This window comes from Peromyscus eremicus, chromosome 18 (assembly GCF_949786415.1).
Source record: "Peromyscus eremicus chromosome 18, PerEre_H2_v1, whole genome shotgun sequence".
Lineage (NCBI taxonomy): Eukaryota > Metazoa > Chordata > Mammalia > Rodentia > Cricetidae > Peromyscus > Peromyscus eremicus.
This window is the reverse complement of record NC_081434.1, coordinates 27,138,631-27,153,554: the sequence shown is the minus strand read 5'-3', so window position 1 is coordinate 27,153,554 and position 14,924 is coordinate 27,138,631. Positions and strand designations below refer to the sequence as shown.

The following is a 14,924-nucleotide window of genomic DNA, read 5'->3' as shown; positions in this document are numbered from 1 at the left end:
ATATCAAAAAACAGCTGTCAAGTTTTTCCTGGTAATCCAACAAAGGGCTTGAGTCAACTACAGGGCTGAAAACAGCTTATTTCACTTGACTTACTGTCCAAAACGACATTAGATGGTAAATAATAAAATTGGTGCTTATATAAGAAAAAAAATTATATTCTACTAGTAGATCTATGTCACTGAAGCCTAAGACCATAGGGAGATTTTTGACTTTACCATCTTAGGTAATTGGAAAAGCCAATTTTTATTTCTGTAATTCTTTTTTATCATCTCAATTTTCTCTAATTGCTTTATCAACACATATCCAACTCCCAGCAATTTACTTAAGCACTTAGAAAAAAAATTAAATAACTTCATTTCCCTTGTAAGTACCTACCAGAGGACTCTCAAAAGAATAAATTATCCCTAAAAACAAGTTCACAGTTTTAGGGTTGCTGCAGTAAGAATCAAGGGATGGAGGAAGGCCCAAGTTGGCCCTTTTACAATCCTTCTCTTCTGGTACGTATTTTTTTTTTCATAGGTGAACATACACAATTTTACACAAAACAAAAAGTGAGAGGCTGGGAATGGGGAGAGACTACCCACATGGTTCTGGCTCTGGGGTATTGAAACTGGAAACTCCTTAGCCTTTTAAAATCTTTAAAATCAAAGAAGTTGGTAACTTCTTTGAGACGCTAGAGAAATCCTAAGCAACAGCTTGTCTCTTGGGTCTCTGACAATCAATTGACCTTTCCAACTCTCAACTGTCACTTCCCAAACTGCCACAGAATATTCTAGATCCAACATTCTGCCATGTGTTAGAAAAGATAATCTTCCAGAAACATTCCACCTGCTTTCAGCCTCTCTCTCAAAGGACCGGCAGCAATATTTTGGTTCCTTCAATGCCTGGACAAAGGCTTCTGACAGAAACAGAAGAATCCATACCAGGAGACCATCACAGGATCAGGTTACTCAGAAAGGGTGGCAGCCATCAGCTTCCCCCAGTTCAGATACAGAGCTGGTTGTGGGGCCCCTGGCCACCGACCTTAAAGTGGTACTACAGGATAACTGAAAGATGTTTCTTCTCTGATGCGTTAGTAACCTAGCACACACCAAAAAGAAACTCCACCTGAGTCTGTTTTGGCCTGCACAATCCAGGACTTCTGGATCTGTTTTTGAAGACAAAACTTCCTATCACTTCTCATTACAAGAAATGAAAAAAAAAAAAAAGTAGAATCATAGCTTTCTGTAAAAAATGAAATCCACAACAGGATATAAATGAAGTGAAAAGTAAAACTAAATGATAGGAAAAGGAAAGAACTAAAAAGGGAAAGTCGGGGGTTCTGAGTATTCCAAGGACTAACTGAGGATATCCATCTAATGTGTTACACAACGAAAGAATTTTTTTTTAATCCCTTTGTGATTTTTGATCCGATTTTGCTATGTCTAGTGGAATGTGGGCTACTCATCAGCAACTGAAGTAAAGGCATTTTTCAGCTCTTTCCCTGCGAAATCACTTAATTCAGCAATAATAGTGTTTGATCCTAGTCTTAGAAGACCATCTAGTGAAACTTCACACTCAGTCATGGATTCATCTGGAGGAGATGCATGCTTGAAGACTTCTTAGAGGAATTTCCCTGACTAGCCTGTGACTTAAGATGAGCATCTTGCTGCTGTTCAAGAGTTAGAGAGAAGGGCAAACCCAAAGACGAGGCTTATGTTTATATATTAATCAATTATTTCAAGGGTTTTGCCAAACCTTTATCCCCTCTTTTACTTCTAACACAGCCTCGTTTCTTTTATTTTATAGTTATAAACAAACTAACTTTTGCTAAATTGTTTAGTTCTAGATTATTACTCTAGACCATCCACTCAAAAAATTTAAGGCAATTTGCCATATTTTATTTAAATGGAAATCTGTGTTTGTCTTGATCATTTGAGATTTCAGTTAAAAGTCTGCAGTAATTTAAAAACATACTTTGGTCCAGTGTGATCAATCAGCACCAGTCAACTTCTAAGTGGCCTATGGTGAATATTCTTCAGTTCTGCTAGATTCTTACTCTTATAGGAAGGATGCTTGGATGGAGACTAAAAACTGCTCATCGAAATGTCTCCCTTTGGGAATCAGAGGGCTTCACCTTGTTTTCAACAAATTCTCCTAGTTTTCAAGGATGCTGGAACCCTTTGCTATTAGATGAAGCTAGTTCCCCTTTTATGATGGATGAAAATGGAACAAAGTCACTGGATGAATAGGTACTCCTTTTTATTTTCATGTACGTTTATTACTATTACAATCTGGCTATAGTTTTTCCTAAGTCGGTGTATATAGCACCAGGTATATATTTACATAATCGTATATGTTTTCTTGGAATATAGATAGTATATTTATGTTGGTTCCATTTCCAAATCACATATACAAATAGCTATTTCCTCATGAAATACTTACCAATTTTAATTTTGAAAATATGAATTTGTGTTTCTTCTTTAACCATACACTAAAAAATAAAATACAGTGTTAAATTTACAGATAATGTTTTAGTATACTTGATATATAATGAGTAAGGAAGATATTCCTGTAGGTGAAGTAGGCTACAGTTGCATATGAGGTCATTTATGATGAGCAAACAATGGATTATGTAACAATGAGGAAAATTCTGGAAGTTTGAGTTTGTGTGATTACTAGTAACCACTTTCAACATTTCTGCAAAGCTAGAGAAGGTATCTTCTAATTTAAATTTATTTAAGAATTAGCTATTGTGTAATATACTGTCAACCGGAGGTCAGTTTTAAAGGAATACTACTGATAGCCTGAAAGACTGTGGAAAAGAAAGAACAATTTCCCCTTACACACTGATAGTTCTTATATTTGCGATCCTGCAATCTGTACATATTTATAAAACACAGTCATTGGATTAGCAGCAAGAGATTGAAAATGGCAGAAGTTGGGAATGACTGCTATTTCTTTGTTAATTCCACATGCATAAAGGTAAATATTGTACGACTTACAGTGCCCATGCTTAAGCTTTTTAGTAGAATGAAGGAAGAAACAGCAATAAAAAGATACCTTAATTCTGAAGTAAAAGCCTATGTATTTTTGATATCTTGAATTTATGTGGGGAAATCTGGATTAATTTAAAATTATGATATATTTAAAACTATTCTTTATGTATATAGTCAGTTTCATGCCAGTTTTCATATAACATTTTTGCATATATTATGTCTTCTTTAGACATCAAATTTCTAATTCTTTATACTATATAATGATATTTATAATATAGCACGTTATTTTGTTGTATATGACTTCAGTCATACATTATTAAATAGTGGAATTCAGGTTACTATCAATAATGTAGTATCTGTTGCCTTTTTGAAATTAGTTAAAACAGTTATTACATTTTTCCTGTCAAAAGTCTGAGTAACAGCAAGTATTTAACTATGTAAAGAGAGATAGAATGTAGCATAAACAAATTAACCACAGTTACAATATTAAGTGGGAAACTGATTTGAGATTAATGGATATTTAAAAAATGGATAAATATAGAAACTCATCTGTTGCTCACGTCCCAGACGAACTTAAGAAAGATAGATGTTCTGTCTGGTCAAGCGTCTTTCAGCTCTGCTAGAAACCTGGAGTCAAACTCTTTGGCCACAAGGATTCAACCCCCTTTTGTCATTGTCCCTTTTCAAAGACTTCTTGGATGACAGACTTTTTGTGCCAGATTGTCAGAGTTTTGTCTCTTTCTCTGTTTACCCCCAAGTGACTGATGAATAATACCTTCTAAGGAAATGACTACACAGAATTTAGAAACCATTATACCTTACCTCACATCGTTTCTCCAATATACTGTGAGAGGTTTTTTTTTTTTTTGTTTTTGTTTTTGTTTTTAAGAGTGAAAAGAGAAAATGAGTTAATTCTTAACATGTGCCTGTTGACAAGTGATGGAGCTGTGGTGTTAATACCAGTTGGCCTGAATGCAAACTCACTGCTCATTCTCCCATGCTTTCAGAATACAAACTCCATCTTTGAAGGGAAAAGAAAGTGAACAGAGAAGTAGAAAGAAGACATAGAGTGTGTGTCAAAAAGAAAGGAATGCAACGGAGTTGTTATTGTTCGCTATTCCGCTGTCTGTGAGACAGTGGCCTATAGTTTTTCCAACTGTGAATATATGCACAAAAGAATGTTGAATTCAAAAATAAAGCAATAGCAGGCCATTGACATAATCCATATCTACTTTGGTTTTTATATAAAATACCTGTGTAAATATATTTAGTCAACTGTTTGTACATCAAGAACATAAAACATGTATGTTATGTGTGATGTGGAAATTACTGCAGTTTTTACAGTATCACACAGTTGAGATTTCACTTACTTTCTTGATCTCAACATAGTTTGCAGCATCTCCACAGACTGCTAGTCTTAGTGGTCGGTAGAGACTGTCTTCAATGTGACTAGTGCATGGCAGATACTTGCCAAGCTTTCTTCAGAAAGAGAAATAAACCCTCCCTGTTGTTGTATTGCGATCAAGGGAGTCTCTGCCCTCACATCTATGGGCTCACTGGATGCAAAGGGCATCATTTTGAGAGTAACTTGTGGTGTGTTGTACTGTTTGATCATTACCTTTTCTTATCACTTTCTTACTCTAAAGAGATGGATTTGTGACAACTTAGTCATTTAAGCCTGTATTGATAGGGCATGTTTTCATGATTCCAATATTATAGACTCCTTCTTCTTTAGTCGGTTAACATTTTGTTATTAAACGCTAACGTTAATATACTGTGTCTTCTTCACTGTTTATCTCTTAGGGTTCTCAGTGCCGATTCCGACACTGTGAAGAAGCCCTTGGCAGTGACACTGTGTGCTCATTATGGAGAGAGAGAAAATGTTTAGACCCTCTTTGCAGATTTAGACACATGGAAATGCAGGTAAAATGATTGATCGTTTTCACTAAGACACTCCTACCTTCACCGTTGCAATAAACTTTTATCACAAAATAGGGAAGAAATCATTCTTCCTCCCCAACAACTTAAGTGTTTTTTACTTTGTTCAAACTAAACTTGTACAAAATAAAAGAATGTTTTTATCTTTTAAATAGAAAAGCTTAGAGGGGGCAAAATGTAGGAAACACAGACGATTCTAAGTCACCCATTAAAGCTATCCTTTTCACATTGCGTTGTGTTCTGACAGCCTGAATTTATTGTGAGTAGCTAAACATTGTATTTTCTCCCACTTCCTTTCCATAGCAAAACTGCAGCATTTCATGCTTCTGGGAAACCCAACCTCTTGGTTGTGTGAAGATCAGCTGTATTTTTTACCACAGCAAACCCCGAAATATCAATGGATTATTTTTGCCACCAAGTAGCAGTGAGTATATCTGTGATTACTGGATCTCCAGTATTAGAGTCCGGTCTTGGTGTAGAAGGCTAGGGAGGCACAGTTGCAAAACCCCAGGTGAGAAGTGCCAGGCATCTCTCATAGGTGGGGAGAGCCAAGACATGCTCTGGGTTACGTGTCACAGTCTGTCACAGCAGCTGTCTGCAATGATTCAAAAATGCTCCTTTGTGGTGAGACTTGACATAGATTCTTCACAGAACACAGAGAACCTCATATTTAAGGGAACCTTGTTGGAGTTATTGGTGATCTCAAGGTTTTCCCTGATGCTGTAGCAACCTTATTCTGCTATGGTCACCGTATGTCTCTGGTGGAATGGTTCTAGATAAGAGCAGAATATGATATTAGTCCTTTGGGAATGAAAAGATTAGTTTCCTATAACCTCAATAAATGGATAGCTAAAACTTTAGTCCCTTTATTACATACTTGGGGAAACTTTCGACCTCATAAAGCACATCACATATGCAATACTTTTATTATTGTTTCTCTTCCTCACTAGAATGCAAGCATCTGGAGGCTGGGGAACATAATTAATTTCTTTGCCATTGCTTTGAAATGTCTGAACCAAAAAAAAATGTGTAGTAAATTAGTTGCTTAGACAAATGGGTGGGTGAGAAGAGATGGAAACTTGCTGGGATGAAAGTGGTGAAGCTGTGTAACGGATTAACTTGGCTTTGTTAGTTTACAACGGTATGATTTTTATCCAGGGCAAAACATTCCCATGGCATTATTTTTATCTGGTAGTTTAATCCCAGGGATTTCACTGGCTTTTTTAAGACCAGCGGGAAACAAAGACTGCCTCCTCTCAGAGCAGAGCTGAGTGGGATGCCTGTGTAAATGACTATCATTCGTCTTCCCACTGTTAAAATAAGCTCTGGTGTAAGTGCTGTAGTGTTGTGTGGGTTGTTCTTGTGTGTTGTAAATAGAACTAGGCTTTCTGGAAGTACCAACTTTTCCAACAGGGGTTAGGGCTTAGCCTGACACTTGGAGTAACCCTCCATTCGATAGGGTCAAATCTGCACCCATGCACTGATTCTAACCCTTCCCCCTAATCATTCATGCTAAGTTATTAAAGAGATGTGTAGACAAATAATGCCCAGTTTCCTTAAATCTCCTTGACTCTTTGGAAGACAGGAGAGAATTCCTTATACTCGCTACACTATATATCCAGCACAGGCTCATTGTGTACACTTGGATGTTGAATAGAACTTCTGTTTTGAATAGAACTAATTTCATTCTGGCTTTTATTTTTATGTCAATCAATGTAAGAGACTCTCAAATGATCCTTTTCATTCATTCTTCTCCAGCTTTCCTTTGTCAACACAACTCTATCTCCTCTGAATTTTCCTCTCATATTTCACACTTTTATGTAAGAAGTTTTCCCTTGAGGACTCTAGTGCTATGGCACTCTTCACTGTTGGCTGACAACCCCACCCCCCACCCCAACACCCTCTCTTCCAAATCTCAAGTACCACCAACTCTAAGTGTGAGATGAGAGATTTTCTTGTCCTTGCTGCCAATTTCAGACTGTTTCTGACACTTCTTTCTAATACTGTCCAGCATGAGTCTGATGATAATTATTTTTATGAGTTTGTTCCTTAGTGTTGTGCCATTGTCCTTTGCTATGTTCATCTACCTCCTTCCTCCTCGTTTTCAACCATAGGCAACTTGTAGATCATTGTTACTATATTAGTACCGCTCTATTAATTCTTGGTAATTTCAGTAGGAAAATATGTGCTCTATCATCACCCTAGCCTCTCTATGCTTCTACCTCCTCAATCACTTACCTCTGCAATATTTTCTCATGAGTCTCCCTGGAAACCAATGTTTTTCACACACTTCCCAATCTGTTACCATTCACTAACTGCAGGAAACTATTCTTACAGCCATAGTATTGGTACATGACTCCCCACTTATTTTGTGCCTGTATCTGTTAAATTGCTCGTGGTTAAAGGAAACACATGACCGTGCTGATGAAGTTTAAATTCTTGGCCATAGACCTCAAATGAGTCCATACTACTGACTTCAGCCATGCTCTATATTGGTCCTCAGGTACATCTCTATTCTTCTAGAATATGCTTTTGTATTGTCTTCCTTCTCATTCATCTTCCAACATCTCCTCATCCCAGATGGTGACCTTAATATTTTACTGAAGAACTTAAGGAATGAGTAGGGAATTTCTACAGACTTCCATCTACCCACCTAACTACAATCTGTACTGGTCTCTTCTTCACACTTACCATAATGAACTACCATTCTCTATCTAGTCAGTCTTCCCACTTCGTAACTAAATGAACAATTCTTCCTGTGACTTCTACACAGCCATTTTAAATGACCCAGCCATTCCTTTCATCATACGAACACACGTTTATCTTTTTATTAACTAAATAGTATTTCTTCTCAATCCGTTCTCTCACAAGTAGCTACTACCCCATGTTGTTGTTGTTTTTTCTCTACTGCAGTGGCTCTTAAAGTGTTTGTCTATTCTTGCTGTAAATATTTTCCTCTCTCCCTTCGTCCCTCTCTGTCTTTCTTTCTTCCTTTCTTTTTTAGCAATCAGGTTTCTTTGGCCCTTCTCCCCACTGTGTGCAGATTATAAAATACACTGGTCAAATCTGAGTCCTTATGTCACCTGAGCTACTAGAAGAAGTGGACACATTTGACATCTCCTTCTCCTTTCATATAATTTCTTAGCAGCTTGCCGACCTCCATAGTGTCTTCATTCTGTGCCCTCCATGACTTGCCCTTGCCAGTTACACCTCATGGGTGGTATCCAATGAAGTCGTTGCATCTCCTTTTTTTTTCCTGTCTCCTGTCTTGTAATATTACCCAGTCTTATTTTTATTTTTAATGTTTATTATCACACGTTAGTTATACATAACAATGGGTTTGTTTATATTGTCTCATTTGTACATAGTTGATCTTGATCATAGTCACCCCTCTTTACTATTCTGTCACCTCTCATCACTTTTGTCCCCCTTTCCTTTTCCCCACTAGTAATTATTAGGTTTATTTTATTTATTTATTCATGCCCAGCCTGTGTCTTCCTGGGCGTCTATATTTGTGCGTGTTCAAGTGCACCTATCTGTGTACACAAATAGAGCCCAGAAGAGGATGTCAGATACCACAGAGCTAGAGTTCTAGACCATCACAGGACTCCAGCTTGTCACATGGGTGCTAGGATCTGAACTCCAGTCCTCGGGGTTGTGCAGGACATGGTCTTAACCACTGAACTATTTCTCCAGTCTCAACTTTGTGGTTTCAATGATTCACACATCATTGACTCTGTTTACATACCACTCCAAATCGAGATTTCTCCCTCCCCCACACACCACTAGACGTCTGAATTCAACTTTTTACTTTATCTCTGGATTTGTATGACTAACGATTGTTTCACATTTAACATGTTTAAGAGATCATGATTTTATTTGTACTTTTTCAAAACGGCTCCATCCATAGCTGGTTCTGACTCATCTTGACTATAAGCCCATCCTTGCAGTGGCTTAGGACATTTGAATCATCCCCCAAATTTCTGTCATATCCCGCATCTAATCCATACAGAGACATAATTCTACCACCTGGATATATCAGAGTCAGACTTCATCATCATCTATACAGTCTCCACATGGATCAAGCCGCCATGATTGTCTCATAACTGGATTGTTACAGCAGCTCCTGGTTTCCCCCTGCTTTCTCTCTTTATGTCTGTTCAAAGCCCAGCACCTACACAGTCTTATGATCAAGTAGGTTTTGTCCTCTACCAAAAATCTCCCAGTGTCCTTTCATCTAATTCAGAGAGGTCAGAGTCCTAACAAGAGCTTGAATTTGGAAAGTTATTTGATCAAGTACTCTGCTAGCTCCCCTGAACTCAGACACTTCTCATTTCACTCCAACAGTATGTTTCCCTATTTGTCTTTCCTGGAGCATGTTAGCATATTTCTGTTTCCAGGGCTTTGCATGAAGTACCCTTTCCTCAATATCTTTGTGGCAAGCTACTTTATTTCTTCAAAGCTTTGCTCAAATATTGCCTTTAATGAAGTCTCTGCTTGGTGCCATAATTGAAATATAGCCTCCTGTCCCATCTCCTCCATATACACTTCCAGTTTTCCTGGCCCTCTTCTATTTCCCGTTTGCCACACCCCATTAATTTCTCAGATGCAGTCTAATTTGTTTGCTCTGTGCATTGCTTATTGCCTAATGCTTCCTTGTAGAATAAAATCTCCATGAGACCAAGGATCTTTGGTTTGTTCACTTGCCAATGCCGTACACTCGACAAAGGCGTACAGGATTGCCTCTTATAGATTCTAACCTGGGAAATCTTAGTTAATCATGTTTAGCTGAAAACTCATTCATGTTAAGTTTTCCTCTGCTCAGACACAATTCTGTACTCTAGAAAGAAGATTCAATTTCTAGGTAGTAGACAGACTGTTGTTTTTGTCTGTTTTGTTTTGGTGTTACAAAGTACCAGAGACTGAGTAGTATATAAAGAAAAGAGGTTGATCTGGCTTATGATTCTAGTGGTTGGAAGGTCCAAACAACACAGTACCGATGATGTCCTGTGAGGGCCTCCCAGCTACATCACAATATAGCAGAGAAGTAAAAGGAAATATACAGGTGTAAATAGCACAAGGGGAGATTCCAGCCTCATGTTAAAACAGTCCACTCATGAGAACTCCACGAATCTCAGGAGCCCTGACCCTTATCAGAGAGAGAACATTAATCCATTCATGAGAGTGGCAGTTCTTCCCTCCAATTGGCCTCACCTCTTCAAAGTTCCACTACCTTATGACACCACACTGGGGTTCAATATTCTAGCACATCAGACTTTAGGAGATAAACTGTGTCCCAAACATACAAAACTATCAAGGGCTTAAAAAAAAACCATGTACTGAGCTACCATATTACCTATTCATTTTGGAAATAATGAATACTATAGAAGAAATAAGTTGATCCCTAGCAGATCTGATAGTTCCCATAATATTTGTAGTGACATCTGTCTACCAAATGCTATATCAATCAGAACTTGAATGATAAATCTTTTTCTTTTTTTAACCTTAAATCCTTACATTGTCATGTAGTACATTTATGGAAAAGCATCTGCCTTCCTGTGTTTCATTAAGTACATATAACTACTTACAAATCCAAGGTGGACATATTATAAATTATGAAAAGACACAGCTAATAAAGCATCAGTTAGTACAGAACATTACATACTCTATAGGTAATCATGTCCCTCGGGTCAAGATAAGCTAAAAGTTAGATATTAAAAAAGACAATCAGTGAAATGTTTTTTTGGGATTCCACTTGTTGAACTGAGGCCCACCCAACAGCACGTGTAAAGTAGGTGAGATGGAGCCACAGAGTGTTGTCTAAATCACCAGCTGTACTCTTCCAGGATTATGTGCTTCCCAAAGACAATCTTTCCATTAGTTGATTGGACACTGTAGATCATATCTATGCTCTAAGTGAAATTATCAATTATGCGTTCTTCATGGTTCTCTTCATGGGGCCGTGGGGCTTATATCAAACTGCCCATTAAGCTGGGCATGGTAGCACACACCTATAATCAATCTGTCATAAGCTGAAAATAAATTACTTTATTGCATTACTCCCGACCTACCAGAGCACCCCGATTTAACCAGAGCCCCATGATTTAGTACCACAGCACACTGTAGACAGAGTCCTTTACTTCTCGACTACGTTGCTGACTCAGATCTGTGCTCACAGTCACTGCCCAGCATCAAAGGGATTATCCCCGAGAATGGTGTCATCCTGAGAAAATGTTAACATCCAGAGCTTGATGCCTGTCACTTCACAGCACCATGGATGTAATCCACCCTAAACCAGGGGCCAAATGTGGAATACCACACAAAATGTGTGAACTCCACATCCAGCTCATCACAATGACAAAGTATAGCAAATGACGTATTTTCCCTTAGTTACAGACAAAACGTTGATAGTTATTCAATCGGTATAATAGTCTTTTGAAAAATAAGGGAAACATTTTAATATACAATTAGTTAAGAAGATAATGGTTTAAAGGGACAGGTTTATATTATAGTCAGTAGAGTTCTTGCCTACCATATACAAAGGCCTGGGTTTAAAGCCCAGCCTCACATAAACCATGTGTAGTGGTATCCAACTCTAACCCCAGTTTTAGGGAAGTAGAAGCAGGACAATCATTCGAAGCCAGGTTGGCTGTAAATGAATGGGAGTTTGAGGCCAAGACTGGATACAAGAAGCCCTGTTTCATGGTATTTTAAAATTGTATTTATTTATTTTATTTGTATAAGTTTTTGTCTGAATGTATGTTCCTGGTGCCTGCAGAGGCCATAAGTGGGTGTTGGATCCCCTAAGACTGGAGTTACAGACAATAACTGCCATGTGGGTGCTAGGAATTAAACGCTAGGTCTTCTGTAAGAGCAGTCAGTGCTCTTAACTGCTGAACCATCTCTCCAGCCTCTTCCTTCTCAAGATTTTGTTTTCTTTTAAATATAAAATTTTGTTAATTTTTTAAGACTTTCATGTAATGTATTGTGATGATATTCACCACCCACTTCCCCTAACTCCTCTTAGATCCACTCTCCACCTCCCATCTTTCCACCTGCTTTTTGTTTTGTTTGGTTTTAACCCATCACGACCAATTTCTACTGTCCATATACTCATTCATGGATCAGTGGCAATCCACTGGACTGTGATCAACCTACTGAGGGCTACACTAATAAAGAAAAATAAATTTTCCTTCTTCAAAAATCATTAACTGTCAAACTCCTCAGTTAGGGAAGGGACCTTGGGAATCCCTACCGCTTTATACTGGGATGTTGACTGGCTTGATTTTGAGCAGTTCTTGCTCAGGCAACTACAGCTACCATGATCTCATGAGTGCAACAGTTCTATCACATCCAGAAGACAAAAAACCATTTCTGTTTTTTTTTTTTTTTTAAGAAATAAAAAAATAGCAACAAAAAGAATGGTTGGTCACTGAATGTATTAGTAATAGTGGTTGAACAGACTAAAAGCATTGTGTTTTCTCTGTAGACACCACCTTACAGAAAGAAAGTCAGGAAGGAAATCCACCCCCAAGCCAGAGTCAGGAACCTCTGAAACCCATGGAGAACGTATCACGACCTATCCATAATCCATTAGTTTTAAAGACTAACTTTGAAGAAGAGGAGGAGGAAGAAGAGGAACAAAATGGTTAGTACCCCTTTTCTTGGATTACAATACACATGTAAAAACCCACAGTATTTTCTTGGATTACATTACAATACACATGTAAAAACCCACAGTATTTTCTTGGATTACAATACATATGTAAAAACCCACAGAATTTTCCTTGGATTACAATACACATGTAAAAACCCACAGTATTTTCTACATACTCCTCAACAATTAGAGACTTAAGACGCAACATACATTCCAGATTTTGTTGAGAAAATACTAATATTATTAAAGAAATGAATTTTATTTTTTAATTTATTCTCTGTCTACATATGCTTATGCTTCTTTGGACTAAGAGGTTTTGTCGTATGATGGCTGGGAGACATATGTCATGTTTAATTAAGCGCATGTACTTACAGAGATACAGATAGCCTCAAAAGAGACAACCGCTGTGACACTGATGTACATTCATCTATGTCTCATAACATTTACTCCTTTGAGTTTTAAGGATCCAGGGAGTAGCTTGGAATTTAAAGTACTGTCATCTACAGCATCCCTGATCTTCTGTAGAGAAGTGTGGACAGAATTAGGGCCCATGTGTTCTGCATCATGGTCCTTCTCCTTTTTTCCCCGTATCATCACAGTACAGTGGAGCCATTCAGATGAACTCCAGATGAACACCCGAAAACGCAGATTTACTTTGTCTCTGCCCTGGAATGCATTTCTCTGTGGGTACCAACGGTCATAGCTTCTGTGCTTAGGAATACACAGAAGTCTTCAACCGTTCTTTTTGCCTGTTATCATTTCTTCCTGTCTCGTGCCCACATGCTCTACCACACAGCATCTCAGCAAGTCTGTGCTTTCAGCTTCTCCTTTCAGGACATAGAGCATAAAATGTACAATTTCTCTTCCGTGATTCTTTCAAATACTAAACATGGAAGCATTTTGAAATATGAGTTTGTTCTTTTTTATTTATTTATTATTTTTTTTTACTTCAAACATTAGATGAAGAACAGTCTATCTATGAAAACAATATTTGGGATTTTTCTTTCTGATTTATAAATTTTCAGATTATTTGAATTTGGGACAATTTAATTTTTAAAAAATATATCCTATAGATGCTTCTAGTTTATGGACAAAGACACCTGAAGAAATTGAAGAGAAAAGAGCAATAAAGGAGATGTGTTATAAATCTGGTAAGAAATCAAACAATTGTGCGATTTCCAATGGTTGATATGCTCCACATGCTAACTATTCTCTTCTCATGGGAGTTTAGGTGAATACTATAGATTCCATGCTCCTCCGGACATTTCATCATCAAAAAGCGTAGCTTCTACACCGGAAAAGGAGTTAGAAAAGCCTTTGGAAAATGGCAGCGAATTGCAAGAAGGTAAGACTGAAGATGGTACTATTCAAGGTGACGTGTAAGGGATCCTTAGTGCATAGACCCTGAATTATTTAGTGCAGTGTACACTAGAGCAGGATTAAATGATAAATAATACATCTGGCTTGTGAGTGAGAAGGAAGCTTTTTACCGGATGACCCAAATTTCCTATGAAAGGATGCTGTTAATGTAATGATGTTTCCCCAGAGGAGCCGCCAAATGAACAGACTTCACAGATACAGGCGACCCTCACATGCCACACAGGCGTTCTGTAAATAATGTGCCTTTCTGTGTCAGTGGTAAATCTTTCTGTGAGATAGAGCTCGCTGTTTTATTTTAAATGGAAAGGGTAACCCAGGTCAGTGTGGACAAAAGTGAGGTAGCGAAATGATGTCGGTGGAAGAATGCGTCTGATGAATGAATGTCTGTTGTGTGTCAGGCAAGTTTAAGGCAGTTTTGATGGACAAGTCCTAGACTCTCTCTTTCATGATGCGTGTCGGTGTATAAAAGTCCATGAGTGTTAAAAGTTCATGCAGGTTTCCTGGTTTCAGAGTGAGCTTGTGTACATATTGTAACAATAGAAGAGAATGTCATTGCTCCCTGATCTCTAGAGGACAGGAAGTTGGGAGAGCACACAGAGAGAGGAGCTAGCAGAGAGAAGGAAGAATGGAGGAAAGAGATGAGGATGTCTGAGGATGATCGGAGGGATATAGAACAGAGCATCTGTGTCGCCCTGCCTCTATGTGGCAAGCTGTTTAAACGGCTGACAGGAGGTGGCAGCAACAGACCATCAGAAGGTGGAGCAGACTGCAGCCTGTACTAACTAGATGTGAGAAACCTCAAAACAGGCGAACAAAAACAAAAGACAAAGTTACCAGTCAAAATTCAAAAGGGAAGATTGTAAAAGAAATGATGCATACATTTGTATACATATAAATATTGCCTTGTATTGCTTTCAAAAAGTTAATCCCTGAACTCCCTGATCACTTGCAACAGTGGATCTCAACATTT

General features: G+C 38.0%; 1 protein-coding gene across 4 annotated transcripts in view; it reads left to right on the top strand.

Moving 5' to 3' along the window:
• The first annotated feature begins 1,212 nt into the window (after positions 1–1,212).
• C18H12orf50 (chromosome 18 C12orf50 homolog) overlaps positions 1,213–14,924 on the top strand; it is a 28,131-nt gene continuing 14,419 nt past the window's right edge. Inside the window, exons 1-6 of one of the 4 annotated variants that reach the window (XM_059245227.1) lie at positions 1,213–2,232; positions 4,783–4,902; positions 5,221–5,341; positions 12,407–12,565; positions 13,648–13,725; positions 13,806–13,919. In XM_059245227.1, the coding sequence (XP_059101210.1) occupies positions 4,891–4,902; positions 5,221–5,341; positions 12,407–12,565; positions 13,648–13,725; positions 13,806–13,919 (484 nt within the window). In that variant the 5' untranslated portion in view covers positions 1,213–2,232; positions 4,783–4,890. The other 3 variants (XM_059245225.1, XM_059245224.1, XM_059245223.1) reach the window with 3 other exon arrangements.